Source organism: Melospiza melodia, chromosome 11 (genome assembly GCF_035770615.1).
Source record: "Melospiza melodia melodia isolate bMelMel2 chromosome 11, bMelMel2.pri, whole genome shotgun sequence".
In the NCBI taxonomy this organism is placed as follows: domain Eukaryota; kingdom Metazoa; phylum Chordata; class Aves; order Passeriformes; family Passerellidae; genus Melospiza; species Melospiza melodia.
In genome coordinates this window covers 26,512,117-26,538,075 of record NC_086204.1, presented here as the reverse complement: position 1 = coordinate 26,538,075, position 25,959 = coordinate 26,512,117, and the positions used below count along the sequence as shown (strand labels likewise).

The window sequence follows — 25,959 nt, the reverse complement described above, 5'->3', positions numbered from 1 at the left end:
CACTAAGTTTGGAATTAAAATTGCTCACTTTGAAGTCCTTAAGTGCACAGTGTGACAATGCCAGTTGTCAAGGAATGGTTTTTTCCTTGGTTAAAAAGGACAAGCTGAGCACAAAGTGGAAGAATGAAAGCTTAAATTATCCATGTAAGATAGTTCATCCTGTCAGCTGGAGAGTTACCCATTTTCAGTTCTCTTACCAAATCACTTACATCTCTGGGCAGGGATAGGTGCAAGAACTTGGGGACAAGTTTCCTGAAGTGTACAAGTCTGAAATGACACCACACAGAGTTTGGCTGATGACAGGATTAAGTACATTAAACAGGATTGGTCTCTCTGTTTTCCTACGGCTGTAAGAACACAGAGACTTAAGCTGTGCCAAGGGAGATTTAGGTTGGATGTTAGAAAAAAGTTTTTCACTGAAAGAGTGAAGTACTGGAATGCTCTGCCTGGGGAGGTGGTGGAGTCACCATCCCTGGGTGTGTTTAACAAAGCCTGGATGTGGCACTGGGTGCCAGGGTTCAGTTGAGATGTTAGGGCAAGGGTTGGACTCAATGATGTTAAAGGTCTCTTCCAACCTGGTCATTCTGTGATTCTGTGAAAATCACTTGACCCTTTGCCCCAGTCACCTTCTTTTCCTTCAGGTGTATCAGCTATCAGCTGCTCTGCCACACCTGATATGTTCTAAAACTGACTTTAGACTCCCCCTATAATCAACTTTCCATCTTTTCAGTTTAGTTACCTTTCTCTGGCTCTGTCTTAAACTACTTCCCTCTGGAGATGCCCATTTATCTGCAAGGGAGACCCTTGTGGAGTGCCAGACCATCCTTCCAGCAGCCAAGTAAGGCCTTTGGTTCACTTGATGATAGTTCAGAAAGATGGAGGAAAAGGAAAATAAGGAGTTTGACTTGGCAGTCTGGAAGCAGTCACTGGCCCAGTAAAACAGAGAGCAAACAGTGCTGTATGTGCAGTGTATCTACAGTGGCAGTGCATTACAGTCACTGAAATGGGCTGGAATCCACCCTGCTTTGGGATTTAGGGAGTAATACAACACTGAATATGACTTTAGAAAAATATCTGGGAAGAAGCTGGTTCAAGTATTCATCCTGAACATTACTATTTTCTTAAATAATTATGTCATAAAAACCAAACCCTCCATCCACAGAGGAACCTGCTTTGTAGGCACTGCTGGTATTTCTGTTTGTAGATAATTTTATTTTGAAAAAAAAGAGGTATCCAGAGCTTTCCAAGCATACAGAAATTTTGGAACACTCTGGGGAGCAAAGATCCTGTTGTAAATCTAAACTATAACAAGTTGTACATCAGATTCTTTGCTCTAGATAAATGAGTTTTTCTGGTTTTATCTCATGGCAGTTCTAAATTTGCCACTTTCACTTTTTTGCCAGAACACTGCAGTGCAAAGCATTCCAGCAGATCACCTAGTACATTACATAAAAGATAAATGTTCAGCTTAGCAGAACTTCTTTCCTTCTTACAAATATCAGAAAAGAAGTCTGTTTATTTTACTGTGCTCACCTCTACAGAAGCAGAAAGATGTAGGAAAAAATACTGAGGCCTAAATCTCTCTCCAGACAAGTCTGTTACACAGAGCTGTTCAGGGCAACATGACATTTGGCTAGAAAAATTACATGCAGACACACATCAAACCATAACAACTGTTTAATGCATCTTTTTTAATTATACAAAAGTCTCACCCCAATTATTCCAACATTAACAACTGATCCACTTGATACAAAACTAATTAATGCAGGAAAAACAGTAGAGGAATAAGCCATTCATTTTTAATTAAAGATTATCACTGACAATCATAGTATGGATGGATTTGACTAATTATTATTGTAACTGGTGTTTTGTCCTGGGCAAATCTCTCCACACCTTGGCTATGCCACAGTGTACTTCCAGTACACACGTGTAAAACTGTCTACAGGAGCCTTTACAAACCAACAGCACGGCTCAGTTTCAGCTGTCCTGAGTTAAACAACACTAAATCATGTACAAATCATCAAGGACATTCAAAATGTCAGATGTGAAGCCTGTGTGACAAGAGTGATCCCAATTAACTTGTCCCCAACCTACACAGCAGGTGCCTTAGAGGAGGCAGAAGCAATGTGGAGGCACCAGGCCTTTCAAGACATTCCTGCTGTGTCCTTGCAGACAGCACCCACCTTCCCTGCCCTGCTCAGTCATTCCTAGGCACCAAGTGCATCAGCAACCCAGGCTGTCTTCTCATCCTCTCTCACACAGTCTTCAGGCTCCACATCCCTGAACTCTTCTGTAACACTGAGAACCAGATTTCCTTTGTAGCAAACTGATACAAACAACACCTTTGTGACTACTGTCATGAACATGAAAATGCTGCAGAGTGCACATGGCTCAGAGACCGTGGTCTAGGAGCCAGGTAACCTCAGCAGAGGAACAAATTCAGAGTCATAATCATTTATTGCTTTCACTGAAAAACCTTTTAGGAACATGGGCTTTGTAGTGCTTGGGAGGCAGAGCTGTGAGCCTGGTAGCTCCAACATTGATCATAAAGTGAGGCAGGGACTAATCCCCTCCTAGCTGTTGTGACTGCTCAGTGATTAAGTGTCACTCTACCCTCATTAACTAACACTCAGAAATGGAAACACTGCTGCCTGCTCTCAGCTCTTCTCCAGCCCATTTGTTGTGTATAATGTACAGATTGGTCTCTTCTTGTTTATTCTGGGGAAGAAGGAGGTTGGCCACATTCATGAACCACCCCTGAATCCTCACTGTCAGCTTCAGTGGCTAAAATGAAGAATAGAAAAATGTCAGAGTTAAACACAAGCAAAGAAGCAGAAACCCCAAACCCTTTGTTTCAGTTCTTGTTACACCTGGAATCAATCACATTTCCACATTTGAAGCTGCACTGGAATAGAAGTATGAGGCAGACACTTCTGCCCACTTATCCACAGTGAACCTATGCCATGCCTTTCTAACACTCCTGTAAATTCTCAAACTGATTCATAATCCATTTTCAAATCCAACTCGGGATTTTTATTTTATCAAGTATTTACTTGGCAATTTGCATTAAAAGCTCCCTCATCTCTTCACAGGCAACCTGAGTTTTAGTTTTCTGTGGCTTGCTCTTTTAGAAAGCCAACCATTTGCAACCAGAGTCTACCATCAGATGCTGTGCTGGCCGTTTTACTGGATCTTGTGTTTATTTTGTCAAATCTCTGTAACATGACCAGTCAATACTGCCTGAAATTGTGTAACAACATGTCTATACTTCACACCACCCGTGTACACTGGACTGGCCTCATTAACTCAAACCTTTCTGGAAGCATCTTCTACCCTAGGCTTACTTCAGGTAAACCTTGGATCCAGTTTTTAATTTTTTGTTTTTATCTGCAATTTCCTTCTGGGCAGAGATCACAGATACTTCTCCTCACCAGCTGTCACCCTGCTAGGGCTTTCTATACTCATCTTCCTGCAACAGTTTTGCCAGAAAGCCCATTTCACCTCAGTTCGGGAGGTTTCTGGAGAAAGGATGTTCCCAAGTTTAACTGCAGGTTTCAGCCAGTTCCATTTTGAAAAAAGAAAAGACATTATGCAATCCTAACACATCCTCATGCATTATACATTACAGCTTTTCTCTTTTTTCAAGCATCTTGAATTCCAGAAAGAATTTATTAGTTTCACTCTTCCCTTTACATCTGCATCTTCTGCTGCCAGGCTGTTCTGTGTGACCTCATGCAGAATTATTCCCCCTCACTGGGTTACAATTGAAAATTCCTACATATCCTGGAGCACAAATGCTATGCAGTAGAATTAATTTCTACTTTCTCCACAGCACTAAGGAAACTGGATTGTTCTCTGAGCAACACAATCCATGATGCATTGTTTCCTATGGCACTGTGCCTGGGCTGTGATTTCCCTGGTGTGTGTTAAGGGCTGAGGTCATTAGATGGCATTTTGCTCCCTGGGGGACGCTGCTCCACTGATGTTTCTTCTCCAGTTGCTGTTTTCATCAGGTTTTGGCCAGTACAACTTCTCCCTACCAATGCAGGACTGGATTTCCTCTGTTTCCCTCATGCACTACTGTAACTTCACCTTGTCCCCCATGTTTGTGTGCTACTCCCTGTTCCTTCCCTTCCCTCAGAGTCCAACAGAAAAGCTACAGCTCCCTACATGTTCTCTGCCACTGCAGCATCCCCCACATTTTTGTCCCCTCCAAATCACAAAGCCCATCAATCCTCACACACACTCCCTGATCTGCACGCTAGCCCTTGTTTTCCTCTCTTCCCCTCAAACTCAAACTTCACCTCCAGTGCACCAGTATCTCCTACACACTGCCTTTATCAGTATCCTACAATAACTGCACATTTCTACAATTTCTGTACACCTCCATTCTGCCATATTCTCCTTGTTCCCCTTGTCCAGCACATCTCCTGCTCCCCTTCCTTTGGCTTTCCAGCCAGACAAGGAGCAGGGATGCCCTGAGTGCTGGGGGGAGGTGTCCCCACTGGCAGGCACTCGGTGGCTGGCCCAGGGTCACACCCCAGTCAGGACTGAGTGCAGGGGCACAGCCAGCCCTGCACCACAACGTGGCTGCAAGCAAATGCTTCAGTGGGAGGCATCTGCTTCCCTTGCACATCAGTAGTGTGCAGGCATGTGATCACAACAGATATGCTTGGCTGAAAATAGCTAATGGGTTGGAGAGTTATGAGAGGACTGACATTAACAGAAAATGAACCTTAGGTTGTTGAGAAATTAGGCCAAAAAACCCCAATTTACATTTTGTCCCACATCACCATCACCACCACCATCTTTTCAGTTGAGATCATTCTACTTCTTTCTCCTCCCTCTTGATTTTTCAGTGGGTGATGTAATCTATTTCATAAACAGCTCACTTAATGATTTTTTGTTCTCATGTTCAAGAAGAGAAAGTTGTATTTATTTATCTTCATTTTTAAAAATTTAAAATTAAAAAAAATTAAAATAAAACTGGCTATTTACACATCCAGTATTTGTGGTTAATTCTCTGAGCAGCTCTACCCTCTTGTGGTCACAGCTTTGCTGCAGCCAAATGAAAAACTTGTTAATATAATCACAAATGTGTTCACATGTAGGCACAGTACATGAGAAAGAGACTTAAAATAGAGGAGCATAAAGACTTAAACTATGACAGAAATTTAAAATCCTGTGAGAATCAGAGATTCTGAAGATTCAATCTTTTTTTTCCAGCAATTAAAATCTAGATTTTCATATGAGCAAGAAATTTTGTATTATTCAGGGTGTTAGTCCGCATTATTTTTTAACAATTTGTCTAAACTGAAATACAACCAAATAATTTTTAAGATATGCCCTGCACACTAGCTATGCAGAGAAATATTTTCTTTTTGAGAACATCAAGAGATCATTTTCTGGAATAGCTCTGAGTCCTGGGACTTTGACATCTGCCTGAGACTGAGGTGCTTGTCAGCTGGAAAGCCCAAGCATGCCAGGCTGCCTCCCCTGGGTCAGCCCTTCCCAGAGCTCTACAGTCTGCCACAGGAGTCAGGACTTCAATCACAGAGGTCAAAACTAGCTGGGATCAGGATTTCCTGGGTTTCCATCTCTGTGGTTAGATACTGAAAGCAGGTCAACAGTGACTCTCTCTTACCATGCACTTCCTTGGTTGTTTCAGCCAGGATGTTCAGTGAAACTGGAGCTGGGATGTAATGAATGCCGGTCAGAAATCCTGGCGGGATGAACGGACGCAGAGGAGTGTAGTATCCTTGAGGGAAATCTCCAGCTCCATCTGGAACCTGGGGACACACATGAAGCAGATCACCTTCCATCTAAAGACTCTCTCCAGGATACACCTGCATTATCAGACCATTTCTGGGGTTTTGTCCATGTGCTGCCATGTCAGTGCACATATTGGCATGTGGAAAGCCTGTGCACAGGATAAAATGCTGCAACTGAGGAGCAAGAACTTCTCAAACCATGTCAGAGCAAAACTGAATCTTTTAAGTCACCTGTTCTAGCATCTCATTGCAGTAGTTGGTTTAAACCAGGAGCAGCCATCTTCTTTCTCAGTAACCCCTAAAATGTGACAGGGAGTTTCTATACAAGCATAATAGATTTATTGTTTATTGTCTTGAGGCAGATCACTCTACCTTAACATCAACTGATTAATTGCTCTGAAAGCAGGTCAGATTATTAACATCACTATTTCCTAATGTTTTCTTCAGTGCAATGTATCAAAATGCTATGAAGTAACTGATAAGGAAAAAGACTCTTCATGGTTACTTCACCAGAGAGAAGGCAGCTAAAATAAAGCAGAATTAGCAGAGGTAATTAAAAGCAGGCTACTCACTGATACAGTGGTTGCATTCCCTGGCACATAGCTGCTAGGAATGTGGCGGAATCCTCTCTGAAGTGATATCCCTGGAGGTGATGGGGCTTCCCCACTGCTTGACTCATTGATGGCAAATCCCAGGGAAAACGGGTGGTAGGGATATACCCCAGAACACCCCGGGTACACTTTTGGGATTTCTCTCTCCAGGTATTCTGGGTTGACAGTGTATTCTGGAGGAAAAGCAGGATGAGCTAGGGAACAATGAGAAAAGAACAAATAAAATTATCCATGTAATTTTATGGAGTTGAGCAGAAGTAGCTGCAGGAACTTTTCTGTCTTGTGCACTGTGAAGTTTATCCTTAGTAAAGCACTGGCTACAGAATCTTATTCTTTCAGAACATCAACAAGAGCAAAACAACCTACCTTAACTTTTGACTCAAGTGGTAATTAAAACAAAATTCCAGAGAAATAGCAGAGTTCTAACTTTCTAGCATTCTGATAATGCAGTCCTATCTGTCACTTCTTAAGTTAATTTACAGCACACTCAGTTTTAGGGTCATACACAAACAAATCAGAAGCAGAAATCAGTTACTTCACCTTTTATCTTGCATCTTGAATCTTATACGGCCTCTCTGAAATTTTAGGAAAAAGAGTGGCTATTTTAATGTAAATAGGGTCCTTCCTGTCTGCCCCATCCTCTGACTGGCAGAGAAGGCAAAGAATTTCCTTTGAAAGGTTTACTTCTGGAGTGCTATAATTTGTGCCTGATCTTTTTTTGAAGTTGGTCAGCAGGTTAGAAATGTTAAGGGAAGGACTGACAGACATCTGTATAGCTACTGTCATCTATAAACATACTTTTATTCCAAAACAAAGCTAAAAAGGATAAGTTATTGAGAGTATTCTCTGGGGACTGAAGATGTCCAAAATAAGTCTTCTCAGAACAACATTTTGTCTTGCAGGCTGCCAGCTCTCCAGAGGCTCAGATTCATGACTACTGCCATCAGCAAGAATTTCTGCAACATTCTTATAGTAATAGAACGGAGTTACTATAATAAATTAGACAAGTCACATTAAAGACTCTATTAAAGGAAGCCATTTAAGAGATGACAGAGCACACAACTGCTCCACCTGAGAAGTTTATGCCCTGCTCTTAAGTACCAAATTCACTTTTACATCAAGTCATCCAAACCAAATTTAGTCTTTGCTACAGGTATGAATTAAGGCAAAAAGGTCTTTTGCTTTTAGTGCTAGCATGAAATGCTAGCTACAGACAGCTGCAGCAGTACCTTACTTATTTACATGCTATCGCTGAACTTTTTAGCTTTTTTTTTTTTTGCTGGAATTTTGTGCCTGTGAGTTTATAAACACTGTGACAGCGCTCAGAGAAATAAGCGGAGCAGATCCAGTTTTGTTGCACTCCCAGATTAATTTCCCTCTCGGTGAAAGCCACTTTGCCTAAGCCTCGAGCTCGCAGGGGGCGGCGAGGCCGAGCACGCCGTTCCCGCGCTGCGAAGCAAAGGGATGAGGCTACAGAGCCCACATGGCAGCCCAGCGCCCTCAGGGCAAGGAGAGCGGGACAGAATGCAGGAGCGAGCGGCTCTCCAGACAGCCGGAGCCACAAGTGGCACGTTTGACGGAGGAAAGAGAACAGAGGGAGATGCTGGGAAAGGCTCTGGACAGGTCCTTACCGTCGTCCCTGAAGGGAGGTGGCGGTGGCGCCCAGCATGCCGTGCCCTTGCCGCCGCTGTCGGGCTGGGCGCCCTTCTTCCTCTCGTGGCCGCAGTGCTCGGGAGCCCCGTCCTCCCGGGCCGCCGCCCCACGGCCCTCGCCCGCCGGAACGGGCTCCGCGCCCGCCCTGGCCGGCGGCTCCGTCTCCTGCTGCCTCAGCGCCTTCTGGGCTGCCATGATCTTCTGGCGCTCGGTGATGAGCGAGCACTTCTCGCACAGGCACAGCTTCCAGCGGCAGTGCCCGGCGTGGCCCTTGACGGGCACCACGAAGCCGTGGTTGCGGCAGCGGGAGCACTTGGGTGCCCGCAGCGCCTTCGCCGTGGCCTCGGCCGCCTCCATGGCACCGCAGCGACCGCCTGGACCCCCCGTCAGGCCCTCCCCTTCCTCTGGGCTTTTATACGGGACAGGGCGGCTGCCCCGGCATGTAACAACCCGGGGCGGGGGGCAGGAGAGCCCATGGCAGCGGGTGGCGAGCGCCCTGCGCCCCGCGGCCTCCCTGCCCGGCGCCCGGCACGGCTCCCCCGGGCACCCCCTGCCCGGGCCCTTTGGTGCGGGCGGGAGCCGAGCCCGGCCGTGGGGGCCGAGCCTGCAGGAGCTGCGGGGGGCACGGGCCCCACGGGCCGGTGCCTCGCTCTGTGCCGGTGCTCGTGGGGTGCGGGGTTTGCATGGAACCGGTGTGCACGGACGGGAATGCGCTATCCCTTACCGTAGTGCCCTAAAAGATAATTTTCCCTTTTGGCACGTTTAACATCTGCCCCCACTTTCATACACCTCATGCATTCGGTTTTAATATGCACTAGACTACGTTTTGTTTCCAATTTGCAGCATGCTTCTCTTGATGAGGAGGAGTGACTGCCTCAGCAGAAAAAGAACACTTTCATCATTCTGTTTTTCAAAAGTAGCTACTAAGATGAAGGTGGAAAGCATATGTCATTCCAAAGACTTGTTTCCTTTTTTCAGAATTCCTTATTCTCTGGAAACAAAAGCAGGCTTACAGTTAGAAATACAGGAATGCTCCAGTTCTAGTACTGCTTTGAAAGCACTTGTTATTTGTTACTGCTGGTAGCTGCAAACCCATGGTTTACACAGTAGCCCACTTCAGGAGAAAACTCCCCACTTTGTAACGTCAGGCACTACGCTGCTGAATTTTCTCATCTATACAACAGCTGCTGTAAAATCTTAAGGTGGCTATAGCTTCTATGTTAAAGAGAACACGATAAAAATTAATACCAAGTAGTAGTGAAGCTTTCTACTAAGTTTCAAGAGAACCAGGTAGCATCTATCTGCTTGCTCTGAAACAATTCTAACTGCAATGGAGTTTGTTTCACGAAGCTGGCAGAAGAAACCTTCCCTTGGTGCAAAGAATCCGGGAAAGCCTTTGTGCAGCCTTCAGCACCTTGGGGGGTGAGGCCCCAGCAGAGCAGGCCCGTTAGGGATTTGGCAACACTGTGGTTTGGCAACAAGTCCTTTTTGCAGTGAGCAGCCAGCCCCTGTGCCTGCCAAAGCTCAGCTGAGATTTCAGCCTTCTCACTTTGCAAAAGACCCAGTAGGATTTTGCGCCTAAGTCCTACAGATTTCCAGTAGGATTTTGCCAAGGCCTTGATCTTCCCATACTCATTCTAAATATTGACTCTGTATTACATACAGACACATAAAATATTCCTAATTTTATGCTCTATATTTTTACTCTATGCTCGGGTTGCGCTAATTTAGCTGTAGAATGAAAGAGGATGGATGACACATTTAAAAAAACTGTAATTATATCTTTTCATAGATACCCAATCTGTGTTCCTTTGGATACTTCAGCAGAGGGGGAGAAAGGTAGGCAACATGTATTTTCCTCAGTAATTTTCTATTCTGAGTCACATCATACTATTCTTCAAGATATTTACTCAAATACCCAGGAATGTATCTCTTCTCTTTCTAAAATGGCATACCAGCCATGGGCTGTACCAGTTTCTTCACTAATTAAACCATATCTTTCAAAGTCATGTGGATTTTTCTTTTGAACAACTTTCACCTAAACATTCAAGATTTATTATACTCTCTATATAGTTTGTTTCAAACATAACTAGACTTGCTTTTTGTAGAAAAATGAACATTTTACTTTGCTTGTGAGGTAAATCCTTATTTCTGCAGGCAGTTCAGACAATTCTGTTACTCCAATCCTGTTATGTTTTTGTCTCTATATTTGAGTTAGCCTAATCACACACTGTAAGAAGACCATAACAGAGAGAAGATAAAACAATTTCTAAATACATTTTTGGATTGAAGTGTAGACTTGTATTTGGATGCAGCTTCATGTCTATTATAATTTTCTTCTCTGTTCATATTTGAAAGAAAATGAGGCTCAATAAAGACTCTTCAAAACTTAGTTTTCTCTAGCATTTAATATAACATGTGGTGGGAGCAGAACATAAAGTGTGTAAAGAATTGTGTATTAAAGTAGCATTTATAAGAATTATTATCTTGCCAAAATGAAAGGAAGGCAACCTGCTGACTTAATGTTTTTGAAATAAATAGCAATAATATCTCTACTCCTTTCCAACTTCTGAATCATATAAAATGTGTGGTTTTGGTGTGCAGTTTTCTTTGTACATTAGACAGTGAGGAAAAGCAATGACTTAGCTTAAAGGGGACAAAACAAAAGACTGTCATAAAAGTGAATAGCAGAAAATTGGGGTTTGCGTTTTTTCCCTCCTCAGACTTTCCAGCTAATATTCATACAAGAAATGTTTTTTGGCAAGAAAATTGTTCTGTCGCAAGAAAATTGTTCTGACATTTCAGAGAGCAACAGCAACTTAATCAAGAAATTTGTTCAGTCAGGGATCTCTATTAATAAATATTTCCACATTTGGTCGAAATACATTTTCTTGTACATAAAAAATCAAGAATATCTTTCAAATTTTTAAGATATCACATATGAAGTTAAAATCCTCTATTCAAAAATTACCTTTTAATCTTTGTAGTTTTGAAGTATCCATTATGGACTGTCAGAAGTTATTTTACAAAAATTGATATAGTAGTACTACAATCAGGTCTTCTCCATTATAACTGTGCAGAACTGTGTTTACAGCTCAGTCAGGGCATAATCAACATGTGGAGATATAGCTGAGGAGGCAGAACTGCCCAAGAAGAACTCTCACCTTCACCTGTCCCAGAATTTCATTTTAAGAAGTAGCATATTTTTAATCATTTTAAGAAGTAGCATGTTTTTAGCATCCTCATAGTTAGAAGCTCCTTGTAAAAAATCTGAAAGAGTTTCAGATGTGCTCTGGCTGACCTGCAGTACCAAATCCCCTCTTGCTGCTGAGCTCCCAGCAGCACACATCCATCAGTGCTGCCACAGACCTGCAGGGCTCAGCTCTCTGCTGACAGACTCACCAGTTTGTCTGATCTTGCCCCAAACAAGCCTACATGACAATGAATAAACTTCTGTACACTGTATTTTCCACTTTTCTAATCAGGGTGAAATTGTACTGTAGTAAACTTTTTTTTTTTAATACGAGGCAGAGTGCAGCATAGAAACAGTGCAATATGATTATATTCTAACTACCTTAAAATTTGAAATGGCTGAAATGTGTTTGGGTTAAACCTTTTTTAAATCTGGTTGCAGTTAAGTTCTTTAAATTGAAATAAAAAGATTTAACTTTTCAATCCTATTTCAGCATCAATTCCTTTATTTTAAAATGTTGTCTTCTGTAGTGCAAGCAGGAATTCCACTGAGGTGTGTGGGGTTTTATTGTTGTTGTAGTATTTAAACCAGTTTTAACCAGAGCACCATTAGATGTTGACTTTCATCTGCTATGTCAAAAAGGTGAAACTCTATGCTGTGATCAGAGAAAATTGGATGGAGTTTATACATATTTTAAAGTCTTAAAAATGTATCAAAGTTATATAAGCACTTCTGGTTTCTTTAACAAACACAACTAAAATAAATCTTGAGTAGTTAAAATTGAGTATCTTTTTAACATATAACAGTTCTTAAATATGAACAGCAGAGACTTTATTATTAACACTGCTGTTTGTTTATTGTAACAAGATCTTTATTTAAGAGAAAAGAAATAGTGATTAAACTGGAAGCTCTGTGATCTGGCTATTTCATGAGTTCCAGAAGGGTGGGGTGGACCTGGGGAAAAATGAACACCAGCAAGGAAACCAAACACGTAGCAGTTCTTATTCTGCATCAATACACCTCTCATATAAGCAAGAAATAAATGCATTAAGGGGAAAAGAGTGAGACAGACATAAATACACATGCATACACACATGTGGATGCTTTCCCCAAATAAATGATAGAGTATTTAAAGATCCCTATCTAGAAAAAAAATAGATCCATGGTAAAAAACTTCTGTGGGAGATATTCAGTCAGTTTCCAATAAATAAAGACCACTGTATCATCACAGCCTGACTGTTTGCTCATTTTCCATGTCTAAGAAAATAATTATCCCTTCAGAAGAAACCTTTTGTTTCTATAGAAGGTCACCTTTGTAGGCATTAATAGAAAAAAGAGTAACTGAAAACCCAAGGGACAGTCCAATAGTGCTATGGCAGCTGCAGGGGTGCCTTAGTTACAGCACCATTTTACTTCAGCAAGCTCCCAAATTGAGTGAGTTTTATACTGGATAGCACTCAGCTTGTCAATCAGTCTTCTGCCTAGAGAAATAAACACATTTCTAATCCACAGTCCTCATTCTCCTTCCCCTCAGCTATGCTTCTTGTCATATTATCTTAGACAAAAAGAACAGAAAATCACATTTGAATTCTCCCAAACAGCAAAAAAAGGATTTCATGCAGAAACAGTCACGCTCTCCACAGTAAGTAGGTGGCCCGTTTAGAGTCATCTTTGCTTAGCACCTATTTTGTGCTGAAATTGTCACATTACCTTGTCAGCAAGCCTAAAGCAATGCTAATGGATGGGTAAGGCAGGAGACAGCTGAAAGACCACTACAAACATCGAGTGTACTTGCTGTGGGCAGGATTCCATTTGTGATTGTCAACACTGGTACATATCCCACATTTTCTAAATGCATTTCTCCACCTCACATCTGAATTAGATTTCAGAGTATCTGAAGTAACTTAAACAATGCAAAATAAATAAAACCATCTGTTTGCCATAATTTCTTCCTCTTCAGCCTGGACCCTTCACGGATACTTCAGTGAAGCCAATAAAAATGAAATTACCAAATAGTAGTTACTTACCAGCATAGAATGAGAGACTATAATCAAAATGTTTAGCTTGGAGACAGAACAGACAAAGTGGTGATGATTGATCTCTGGCATGCATGCTGAAATTGATTTCTGGTATTCACAGCAATAGAACATTGTCTGGTCTTGGGGATGATTCTGGGAATTGATAGACTCCCAGTGAGATGATAAAGCTTCTTGCTGGCTCCTTGAACTTGCATGTCAGAGAGAAACTGGTTTGTAGTAGGGAAGAGAATGCAAGCACCAACAGTGATGAATTTGCATTGCTCATTCCAGCCAGGCATGCTGAAGGATGCTGTTTAAGAAGCATTCCTTCTCTTTGTTATTTCCACACAATTTTTCTGTGTATAATGACAGAGTAATCTTTCCAATTTAATATAATATTGTAGATTATATATACAATGAATGTACATATATTGGAGATACATTTTCATAGGAGAGGACTTTTGCAAATATGAACGTAAAAAGTTAAGTTGAAAGAATGCCTGCCTGTCTCCAAACTGAGGGAGTAAAGCTCTTCTGCCCTGACAGACTTGTGTTCTTGCTGTGTTAAGACAACTTGCATTTCTCTCCAACATGAAATCTTGTGTGTACCTCAGCTGGCTCTTGGAACTTCAAAGTCCACAGTGTAGAAAGGAAACAGTGGAAAAGGAAATAAAATCAATGCACTGATAGGGCATCATCCTCTTTTCTACCTCCTTGATGCAGCAAATTAAAAAAGAAGTCCACTTATTCAACCACTTATTGGTTGAATAAAGAAGTCCACTTATTGCAGTGGGCTGCAAATCACCTGTGGCAGCAGAGATTATGGGCAAAGAAGACATGAAAGTAGCAGACAGCTGACCAGCAGCTTTGACAGATATAATAAGCATGCACAGGTGTGAAGCCATACTAAAGTATTTTCACTGCAGAAAAAAGAGGGAAACCAAAGAGGCGTATTTCTTTGACATTTCATACTTTGCCAACATGAAATCAGACTATCTTTCATCACAACAAATGAAAATATTTGCAAGATTTGCTATTTTAAAGCATAGAAATAACAGAATCAGACAATAGGTTGTTAGCAGTATTTCCTTTGAATCTAAATCAAACTTGATTTTAAGTCAGGAAAGTCTAGTTTGATCAACTCCAGAAAACAAATAGAAAAAGACACCAAATCATCTCTTCAATTTCCCTGGAGCTGTGGGACCCAACTGTCACAAAAGGCTTGTGCTGTTGGAAAGATTGACCTCCAGAGCAGTGGCTGCTGCAGGCAGACCCTTGTTGAGATTTTCCTGGGCAGCCTGAGCCCATTCCCCATGGGCACTGCGGCACAGGGAAGGGAAGGGGAAGGGGAAGGGAAGGGGAAGGGGAAGGGGAAAGGGAAGGGGAAGGGGAAAGGGAAGGGGAAGGGGAAGGGGAAAGGGAAGGGGAAGGGGAAGGGAAGGGGAAGGGGAAGGGGAAAGGGAAGGGGAAGGGGAAAGGGAAGGGGAAGGGGAAGGGGAAGGGGAAGGGGAAAGGGAAGGGGAAGGGGAAGGGGAAGGGAAGGGGAAGGGGAAAGGGAAGGGGAAGGGGAAGGGGAAAGGGAAGGGAAAGGGGAAGGGGAAGGGGAAGGGGAAGGGGAAGGGGAAGGGGAAGGGGAAGGGGAAGGGGAAGGGGAAGGGAAGGGGAAGGGGAAGGGGAAGGGGAAGGGGAAAGGGAAGGGAAAGGGGAAGGGGAAGGGGAAGGGGAAAGGGAAGGGAAAGGGGAAGGGGAAAGGGAAGGGAAAGGGGAAGGGGAAGGGGAAGGGGAAGGGGAAGGGGAAGGGGAAGGGGAAGGGAAGGGGAAGGGGAAGGGGAAGGGAAGGGGAAGGGGAAGGGGAAGGGGAAGGGGAACGGCTCTGCAGCAGAACGTGCGGCTTTCACCGATGCAGAGCACAGCTGACAGGAACCTCTCAGCCCTCTCCCGTGCATGTGAAATAACAGGAAATACAAGGCCAGCAGTGGTGGGAAGCCACAGTACCTGATGGTTGATGATGAGCAGTGATCCTGCTTAATGATCCCTAGCTTTGGCAGAACAGCAGCAGTTGTCTCTTTCTACATGTGTATTGTCATCTTTAAAATACCAGCACCAGCAAACATGTACGCTTTTATTTAAAATTAAATACTGGAGGGTGGAAGTCTTATCAAAATCACACATTTAAGCTGAGGACGGGAGGTGCATTTGTGGCAGGAGGAGTGGTATGCCTGCTTTGTCATGCCAGGGCAATAACCCTGGCTCAGGGAGTGGATTTCATGCACAGTGTCCCAGCTCTATCCTCAGCCTCCACCACCAGTAATGTCCTTATTCCCAAAGCTGAGTTTCCTTTCAAAGCAGTTTGAGCCCACAGATTTCACACTGTAATCAGTTTGCACACAAGAGGACTGTTGTCTTAAGGTTTATTAGGATTCCCTTAACATATGATGCCTGCTTTCCCTGGATAATGGATCTGAAAATGTTGATCTGGAACACGCAGTTTTTCAATATTATATTAAACTTCCTGACATATTTAATATAAGATTTATCTTTCAATATTTATTGGAATGAAAGCACTAACATGAATACATGTAATAAAGTGAATTAATACATTCACATAAAGATGAGTGTTCCTGAATAAAGAATGTATCTACAAAGTTTATTGAAATTGCATCTTAACAATATTTATATTTTATTTTAGCATTCTTTACCTCATAACTCATACAAAACCAAACAAGTTTGGTATTCTTGAGCACACTGTATTCTTAAAGTTGAAGTGTTAATGATAGTGACTCTTATTTGCAGTTGGCAGAAATGTTCACAGAATATTTACTGGCAGGCATCCAAAGGTTTCTTGCCCTTTAATAGAAAATCTATACATGCCTGTACTGTACAAATCTGTACTGCAGTTTAAATTATTAAACAGAGATAGGAGAGAAGATGTAATATATGCACCAATTAGTCACAATATCTATCTTCTACAAAGGTACCAGTTAAGAAAAATAATTAATTTTCTTTAATAAATAAGATGTCATAACTAAAATAAAATATTTGTGTCCATTCTTAGTTCAGACAAGCTTCAGTCAGTAGACAGATCTTAATCTTCACTTTTCCCAAGTGTTATTTGTTAAGTGTTACCCTTTTAGAAACAAATTGTTAAAAAGCAAATAAAAACATCATTATCTGTAGGAAATCTTATCTAAATGAGTTTTGTTTGCTGTAAAAAGTAGAGATTACCATGAATATTTGTGTTGAGGTAGTAAATAAAGTGTAATGTGGATCTTTAAGGGAAAATAATTAGGTATCCATCCTCTTAAAATTACATATTTTAGTGTTGATTTATTGGTCACATTATCATGACAGTGATCTATCCAGCAGTCTTGTGATTCAAAATGGTGAACTGGTGAATATTATAGATTTTTAATGCCTTGATAATAAGTCTGGGGAAAGAAGATGAACTATCTTCATTATCTCAGTAAGAGAAGCTTTCCCATTTTTACAGCACACTTCCACCTAGCACTCAGACATGGAGAATGAAAATAAATGTTCAGTGTGAGATTCCAGGAATGCCTTGTACAGTTGTATTAATAATTTCATATATCTACTAGCAATACAAAACCTAAAATATTTTAAGATTTTGTTCAGCTTTGCCACAGATGTCTTCAGAGCAATGATTTACAGGTAGCCTCTGTTCAACAAATGGATCTGTTCTGTGTTTGGTTTGCAAGTGCAGAGCTCCTGCTGTTGGTTTTTCATACATATATTATATGCTTTTAAATTTCATTCCCTTTCTGTTATTCCAGTTGTTACAATATCTATTTCTTTCTGGTTTGAGCCTTTAATCCTCTTCTGTGGTAGTAATATCTCTCAGTGTTTGCTTTCTGCAGAATTTCATTAGCATACTTTTTGGTGGCAGTCATTACTGCATATATTAAATAAGGCAGATTCCAGTATTGATCTTTCAAGAATTACAATAATATCCTCCCCTGAGAAAACAATTCCTCTTCTAGCACAACCAAGGGCTTTTCCTGCTTTAGCATTTTATTCACAACTTTGTTTGCAGAAGCCTCTTTGCAGATAGATCTTATCTGCATCACTTTCTGCTGATTAAAGCAATGGTTTTAATCAACAGAGATACATTCACTCAACCTTCTTCACCTTTGGTAAACTTAACTTACATTTTGTCCCATTTTTCATTTTTGTTTTCTACTCACATGGACGTTTTTCTTAAAGGAAAAACCTTCTAAATTCTTGAATATTGTTGAGGTCACTCTTGTGTCTTCTGGTTATACATTTTTCCCCTTTCTGAAGTCCTGGCTAGAGGTTTGCTTTTCAGCAGTGCTCTGCTACCAGTCAGCAGCTTTATTAAAAATTCTTGCTGCTGGACATGCAATTTAATGTGCCAGTTCTTTCAGAACCCAGGGACAGAGATTATCCTGTCCTTCCAATTTCAGTGCTTTAAGCTCTTTTTTTTTTTTACCTCACATATAATATTTTCCATTTCGATATCCACATTTACATTTACATGTTACATTTACATGTTACTTTTTTTGGTAGATAGTTTTATCTTTAATTGCAAAGTCCCTGACAAAGAAATTCTTACTAGAATTAATTTTCATAATAAAGATCCTTTGATAAATTACAGTTCTATGTGAATTACTAGGGCTTTGCCAAAACAAATTAAAACCCCATAGTTTTAGGATTTGTGGGGTTTTTTTACAACCAATTTGATATATAAATTTTACTATGAAAAGAAACAGTTACACATACCTGTATGTTATGCATGCAATAGTTCTGCGGCAATGTCGCTACTATCAGACCATGCACTATTTAGAATGCAAATGCATCTGAAAATAACTTGATTTTTGAAATGGAAATGGCAGAACTGAATAGGTAACACTGCAATTAAATGACTTGCAGGATTAGAGAATTCATTCTGTTGTCAGAGTATTTAATTCAGGAGCCTGCACTGCATCCCTCCAAGCTCCACAGGACAGAGTAAGGTGTTTTGGGAATTACAAAACCTCACAGATGTACAAAGTTTACTTACTCTATACTTAATAACAGGGAAATAAGGAGAAATTGCAAGACTGTGTACCTGACAGAAAAGGTTTTCCAAAAGTAAAAAAGGTTCAGTGTAAACATGGAAGTTGGGCCCAGCTTATGCGGAAATTTTAGTCAAAATGCTGGGAAGGGAACTACAAGGGTGGTTGACCCCCGCAGATTCAGTCCCTCAAACTCAGTGAGGGCAAGTAGAGCTCCTGCAGTTTGTGTTGCAGCTTTGAGGCCTGAGTGCCCTCACTACTGACTGTTCTTTGTGTCTGCACAATGGAAGCCTGGATGCAACAAATGCAGGAGTTCCATTTGAAGAATGCGGCACTGCAGCAGCAGCAAACTGTGCCTTGATTTCCCTCACAGGGCCCTTCCTGCCCCACAGTGCAGCCGCCATTTTGATGTGCGAAGGTGCGAGGGCAGAGCGCTCTCCCCTCAAGGCCTTCAGCTGAGCCTCTCTGGCTCTAGGGCTGGTGTGCACTTCAGAGCAAGGCAAGGGACATTTTAATGGCAGTTTTATTGTTCCTGTGCATGTTGGGGTTGCTCAGGGGTCCCTGCACACCTGCCAGCCCAGGTGCCTCAGCAGGACCCTCCCTGTGCCTCAGGAAGGGCTGAGGTGGAAAAAAGAACATGGTCACCTCAGGGGGAAAATGGAGCCCAGCGCTACTGCGGCTGTGTGTGGCACCTGTAGAAGGGAAAAACACCCAGGAAGAGAAGAGGAAATGGAAAAAGAGACACAAAATACGGAGTAGCTAAAGTGGCCTTGCATTCCTTCCACAAAGGAAGCATGAAGCCATCCTTCAAGGAGATGCTGCGCCAGGGGAAGCACAACATGGCCGCCTGGCGGGAGGAGCCCTGCAACCTGCCTGGGCAGATGGTGCAGGGCAGCAGTGCCCACGAGGAGCAGGCCCACTCTGTGAGGACCCCAGCCCTCAGGGGAAGAAGCCGCCGAGGAAAAGGTTAGTTTTTTAACTGAGGTGTTTCTTTCTGGCATTGTGAGGGTTCTTGGCTGCAGCCACCATCGTGGCACCTACTGTTTTTGTAGTACCTGGGCAACAGTACATGGCTGTGGTGGCTCATTTACCACAGCTCAGGGGCAAAAATGAGATGGGGGAGAGGGCTAAAGCTGTGTGGTTACATTCTCTCAAAATATAAGTCTCCTGAAGCCCTCAGCTCCTCAGCCCATCCTTGAGCAAGGAGATTTCTTCAGCCTCCTTAGCCCTGGCAGAGTTGTTCTGTGCTGTGGTTATAAACTCTTTTGAGGATGAGAGGGCAGGGGCAGGAGGGCAGCAGGGGCTACCAGCCCCTGGCATCACTAGCCCTGCTCAGGAGCCTGGCACCAGCAGCTTTATCCTTGGCATTGCCAGGTCTTTTTTGCTGGCCAGGGCCCTCTCTGGTAGAAGCTGATGTGCTGCTGCTCGCAGTCTCTGAAAGCTTGAGACAAAATTTCTCTGAGTGATGGGTGGATCTAGATAAAGAATCCATGGAATGGCTTGCAGGGGAGGTGGGTGCTTGTGCTTTCTCAGCAGAGTGCTGTTTCTAGAAATTCAAACTAAACTAGACAGTTCTGTCAAGAAAATGTTATCAGCTCCTGCTAGATTTTATTCCTTTATGCCAGGCTTTAATGTTTTGTTTCTGTCACAGTGGCAGGTGGAATTTTCATAGGGATAAAAGTGTTCTTGGCAAGGAATAGTTAGCAGAATATTATGGATTAGGTGGGTGTTCCCTGTGCAAGGACAGAGCCAAAGCAAAACTTGTGAGGAGAAAGAAAAAGCTGCAGTGACAACTTTGTCCTGTTGTTGGTTGTATTATCAGTGACCTGTAAAATCAACAGAGCTTTTAGTGTTTACAATGCATCGGGCATAATAATAAAAAAATTGTACATGTACAATACATTTGGAGGGAATGGAGTTGAAAGCACTGCTTTGCAGCCATGTCCAAAAGAAGCTGCTGCTCTGTGCATGCAAGGTCTGTGTACACAGCCCTGGACTGCAGAGCACAGCACTTCTGCCCCAGGGGCCCTTGGTGTGCTGGGTTCTTGAGACAGCTGAAAATCATCTCATTAATAGCATTATTGATAGCAAAGGAAACGTACTCAAATTGCTTTTCAGAGAGGATAAAATACATAATTAAACACATTTCAGAATTCTTTTTAATTATATGGAGTCTATTTTCTTTATCTTTTACTTGAGCTCCTGAACATCTTTGTCTATCTAAGCAGACAATACATTTTTAATTAATAGCCAGTAAAGACCTCAGGATAGAAATAGAATCCTACAAAAAGATTTCTGTTGTGCTTTATTATATGAACAAATCTCCAAAGAAGACTTTTAATGTCCTAGTTTTTCTCTTTGAATATTCTTATTCCTCTGAGTAGAATCCAGCTTGGACAGAGGTTAGTGCACTTGATGCCTGGCTGGGTCATTTTGCTGTCAGGTGTAACTGCACTTGCCTGTAGCATTCTTTCTCTCTGTTGAGAAAATGGAGCATTTTTGACCCCGCACATCCCCTTTCCTCTCTGTTGCCAGCAGGCTGTGTGCAGTGCCAGCACAGCCAGAACATTTCCAGAGATTTTCCTGCAGTGGATTCCTCAGAGCTGATTAGGGCACCCCAGGCTGTGGAGCAAAGTTTTGCTGCTGTCCATCCCTTCACTGTTACTGCAGTGATAAATATTCCTTTTGGGGCCACTCTTAATACTGGGAGCTGTGCTCAAGATGGCAGAAGACTGAGGTAATTTGGGCACTTTGCTTTATTTGGGCATTTTGCTGCAATCAAATTAATTTATTAGACCTTCTCTAATCAATGCAAGGTGCCATGTCAGGGAGGTTCAAGTTACATCTCATCCATCCTTTCTCTAGAATAAAGAGACAATAAGATAAATTTGTTTACAGATCTCAGCATGCAGCCACTGCTCTGTCTCGATACAGTTAATTTCATAGAAATTGTTCTTTCTGTTTGGAATTTCAGATGTAGTCTATTTCCAAATGCTTGTTTCCAATGTTTGGATTTTCACATGTAGTCTATTTCCAAACGCCTTGTTATGGTTCATACAGGTTTAATTTTCCTTAATCTCTCTGTAATGTTCTGGTATAACTTATTTGATAAAACAATTTAGTTCTTTTTAAAGAGAGCTCACATTAAGCCTGTTTTGATTGATTCCTACTGTGCGTCCCAGCAGCTCTCAGGGAGGTTTATTCATCCCTCCTCTCAGCAGGATTTACCCAGGTTTGTACCGGAGCTCAGGTCTGAAATCTGCGGGATGGTTCCTAACAAAGTCATTCCGCCTTCGGATCAGTAGATGGAGCTCCAAGATAAATCGTTCCAGCCCTGAAGCGTTGCAATCAATTAAACATAACAGCTGTTAAGAGACCACAGTAATTACAAGGCTAAATGATATCCTTAAATAATCACTTGGGATTTATACATCTTATTCCTTAAATCTTATCATACATACATGGAGGTTTGTTAGGGAGAAAAATAAAATTAATTCTGTGCCTCTCTGCCAGATCTCTCTGGTGTCTTTCCAAGTGTTTAGAAGACTGAATGATAGCCAAAGTCATACAGTACTCTTGGCTACAGTGCTTCTCTTCAGCTGCCTACAGAAATCCATTTTATAGAAACCTGCTTATGATAATGTGCTTTATTTTTAACCCTCTTAAATTCACTGCATTTTCCCCATATAATATGGACAAGTAGTACTGATTTCTGTGGCTTTCCCACTTTACTGTTGGCCCTTAGTATCCCAAATTATAGTCTATAGTTAGTGCTATAATAATTGTTCAAAAATCTGACCCTCTACTTCAGGGTAATTTTTATTGTAATTAAATTGTCTCTGACCTCTACCATTCACATAATACACTAATTGTTCCCAAAGTTCAAATGCATCCCTTCCTGATGACAGAAGAAACACCAACAGTGAGAATTGCCATCTTACACTGGGGTATCTATACAGGATGCAGTTGTCCAACAGTATTTTTGTTGTGACAGCAGTAAAAGATAAATTGTCAGGGCACAAAAAAAAAAAAAGGTCTTAAAGTTATTAATTAAACTACTGAGCATATGAAAGGAATGACAATTTTTTAAATGAGAATTTGAGCTTTGGTAAAATAGTTGTAAGAGAGATAGAAACTAATTAGAACATAGCAAGAAGATTACCATGCAGCTTCTTTCCAGGTAAGAAATTAGGAAGAGTTAGGAGGCTGTGAGAATGACACAACAACAAATTAAGAATTTACTCTTGTAGCAAACCTGGATTAAGTCTGAGTTCATGTCCTGTTGTTCACGATGTGGGATGGGAAATGCTGCTGGTGCTGTCTCATATTTGGCTCTCTGATAAGCTCAGGCAGTACCAGTGAAGCCAGGGCTACTCTGTATTAATTTACTGAGACTCTGTTTGCATCCTGTTAGTTAACTAAACATGTGTTTGCTTCTTCTGACATGTGAGAAATCCACAGAGAAGCATTAGCCATATTATATATTAATGTAAAATGAAATGAATAGTGATGTGAGCTAATAGGCTGGGCTTTCAACTTTGGCTGCAATAGGGAAGATTTCTTGCTTTTCTTCCCACTCAGAGGGATGGTAAACTTTAGGCAGGTGATGGGAAGATGCTGGCATCCAGCATTGCAAGGCCAGTAGCAGGAATTGCTGAGATGATGGATCACACACCCTGGGGACCTGTTTCCATCTTCACTTAAATTCCTCCTGGTGATTTTGCCAAGGCTGCACCTCACACTGCAGTTTGCCTTCCTGTTCCCTTGAAGGAATGAAACCCAGCGTGAGAAGAGCAGACTGGCAGTGAGAATGATGGGACACAGATTGATTATGAATATTTTTCAGAGAGGTCATTCATTAGAGAGCCCAGCTGGCAGGGAAAGTTGAGATAATGTTTCTTCCCATGGGAACAATGCCGAGCTGGAGAGGACAGAGCCCCTCACTGAGCTCCCTGCTCCCCTGCTGCAGGTTCCTGTGCTGCTCTGAGTCTCTGCTGCAAAATGGCAGCGATTTAGGGGCTCAGCTCCCCCCTTTCCCCAACCTTGGGCCATGCTGCACATGAGGAGCTGGCCATGAGCTGTGTTTGCTAGAGTTTGAGCTGAGTTTGCTAGAGTCTGAGCTATGCTTGCTAGAGTTTGAGCTGTGTTTGCTAGAGTTTGAGCTGTGTTTGCTAGAGTTTGAGCTGAGTTTGCTAGAGTTTGAGCTGAGTTTGCTAGAGTTTGAGCTGTGTTTGCTAGAGTTTGAGCTGTGTTTGCTAGAGTTTGAGCTATGCTTGCTAGAGTTTTCCAGTGGAAATTTTTCTCTGAGGTTCTGCTGAGTTCACCTGCTGCAACCTCCTTGCAATATTTATGGAAATGTTTGGCTGAGCTTGTGAGGATCTGTAAATCCCCAAGACATCTTCATGCAGGATTTCCATTGATGCCACTTGCAGTTGACTTTCACCAAATCCTTGAATAACAAAGAAAAAAAAAAAAAAAAAGACCTCAAAAGGGAAGGCTTCAAAAAATTAATTGGGTGGGAAAAGCAAAACACCTTCTGCTGTTTGAAAATTCAATTCCATATAACTGTAACCCTTGGTACTCAGAGCAGCAACTTTAATCAGAACTGTGGCTGATTTTTTAGCAATGTTTTTTACTGCAGCCCAGCTTTGCTATTAAAACCCATTCTTCTGTTATGCCTTGGAGGAGAGCTGGCTCTGTTGGGAATAACATAAAGCATGTATATTGAATTTCTTTTTTTAAAAAAAGAGGTTAAAATAGCAATAGCAACCTTGTCAAAGAGCATTGGCTGGGGAGCAGCTTGCAGAATCCAGTAGCCTTTGGGCTTGTCTTCAATGGTCCAGTCTCACAGGTGGTCATCAACCCTTGGAAATTCTGTCAGTGTTGATTGTTATTTTTAGTTAGCAAGTTAAACACTGTAAGTTAGATGAGAGCTAAGAAGCATGGCTTGTCAGTTAAACTGAGATCTGAAATGCATTAATGGTGAAATTTCCATCTTCTAAAACCCTCTGGGATTTTTTGGAAGGAAGGAAAGGACAGATATGAATATGATGAAGCTTAAGCAGAGAAGTAATAGGATTTTGGAAAGAAATTGCTAAGGAACAGAACCTGAATTCTTAAACCAGCACAGGTGAGTTCAACTGCAAACGTCCTGATCAGAGCTGGTTCAGTCTCTGTACCTGCTGAACAGCACCTTCAGGGAGAAATGTAGATAGTGAAATGATTTTTATTTAAAACATTTCATTGCTTCAAGTTGAGTCTGGTTGTACAAAGTGGAGAAGTAAGCTGAATAAGAAAGATACCATAAGCTTCACAGGTGAAAAGGCAATATAGAATAAATCAGGAGTGTCTGACATTTCCCTTTCCACTTGGCATAAACCAGCAGAGTAGCAAGCTGTCATTATAAGCAGTGCTGTAGGAGAAATTCTCCTGGAAAGATGCTGAATGTTCATTTTTTTCATTGCACCACCTGCCCCAAGGCCAAACCTGTCCAGAATTTTAAACATGCAGTCCCAGGCAAAAGTGTTAAAACCAAGTACAACTTATTTAGCTTTTCTTGAGTAGGAACAGGCTGGATATAGACACTGAAGTTTCAGGGAACTTGCTGTCACATGTTTGTTAACGTGAGTAAAAAATCCAGTGTTGGGCCAAAATCTAGCAGCAACAGGAGGGAAAAACCAAGGGGAGGAGACCCCTGTGCTACTGAGAGCAGGAAAAAATGACACTATATCCCAAATATCTCCTACATCCTTTCAGCAGGACCCACAGACACTGGATGCTCTCTGGCCAGAAGGGGAGGGAGGCAAAGAGCAGAAGCACAAAACTGCATAACAGAACTGCTCCCTCCTTTGTCTTTCTGCCTGGGAATCCTGGAGCCTTCATTTATCATCTGCAGTACTGAAATCTCTCCCTGCAAAGGTTTCAAGGGAATTAAGGAAGAGCAAAGAAATAAGGAAACAAATCTAGCAACAGAATTCCAGCTCCTCTCATAAATTGCATGCTGGCCTAAGCTTTAGCTGGAATTTCAAGGCAAATGTTAATGGACTGATAAGACTTAGAGGGGTTTTTTTAAAATGGAAATAGCATTGATAATACAGTGAATGGTTCAGGAAATGATCCACTTTAGACTAAAACTTCAAAGATAGACAGGCAAGGCTCATTTACTGGAGAAACCACCCATGTAAAATAATATGCCTGAAATCTCTCTGACCAAGGAGACAGCTTATTTCAGAGATAGTCATCCAAGACCTCAGCTAGTGCAAATCAGCATAGCTCGACTGATTGAATCCTGTGAAAACATAATTGGGTAGAGTATCCCCTGCACTCCATTTCTTAGAGAGGGGTAAGGACAGGCCCAGTTCTTGTGGTGAAGAGGGCAGAAGCTGTAACAAGGAGTAATCTACAGGAGAGACATAATGAAAGAGAAATAAATTTGTCGGTCCAAGGATTCAAAACAGTTTGGAGCAATAAAAGAATGCAATATAGCTGTTCATTTTTGAAAAAGTGTCATAAAAAGGCTGATCAAAAACTCCATCCAACTTTGCAGTAGAAAAGATTAAGTAAAATGATACCATTTTCAATAGAAAATTGTAGGGGGAAAAAAAGCAAAAGAGCTCAGGTCTCACTCTGCAGAGTAATTACTGAGAGATACCTACTCAAGCTTTGTCTGTCAGAGATCGT

The 25,959-nt window shown here is 41.9% G+C and overlaps 1 protein-coding gene across 1 annotated transcript; it reads right to left on the bottom strand.

The window, feature by feature from the left end:
- Positions 1-2,713: 2,713 nt before the first annotated feature.
- On the bottom strand, positions 2,714-8,392 carry DMRTB1 (DMRT like family B with proline rich C-terminal 1). The gene is made up of 4 exons (XM_063165185.1): positions 8,014-8,392; positions 6,344-6,576; positions 5,645-5,789; positions 2,714-2,784 (listed from the first exon to the last, which is right to left on the bottom strand). The coding sequence occupies exons 1-4, from the start codon at positions 8,390-8,392 to the stop codon at positions 2,714-2,716; spliced, it is 828 nt and encodes a 275-aa protein (XP_063021255.1).
- Between the last annotated feature and the right edge of the window lie 17,567 nt (positions 8,393-25,959).

Excerpts from the sequence above, each read along its gene's own strand:
- DMRTB1 (XM_063165185.1), bottom strand. The coding sequence starts at position 8,392 with ATGGAGGCGGCCGAGGCCACGGCGAAGGCGCTGCGGGCACCCAAGTGC. Across the intron at positions 6,577-8,013 it reads ACCTCCCTTCAGGGACGACG|CTCATCCTGCTTTTCCTCCA; the intron begins GTAAGGACCTGT and ends ATTGTTCCCTAG. Across the intron at positions 5,790-6,343 it reads GGAATGCAACCACTGTATCA|GTTCCAGATGGAGCTGGAGA; the intron begins GTGAGTAGCCTG and ends GTGTGTCCCCAG.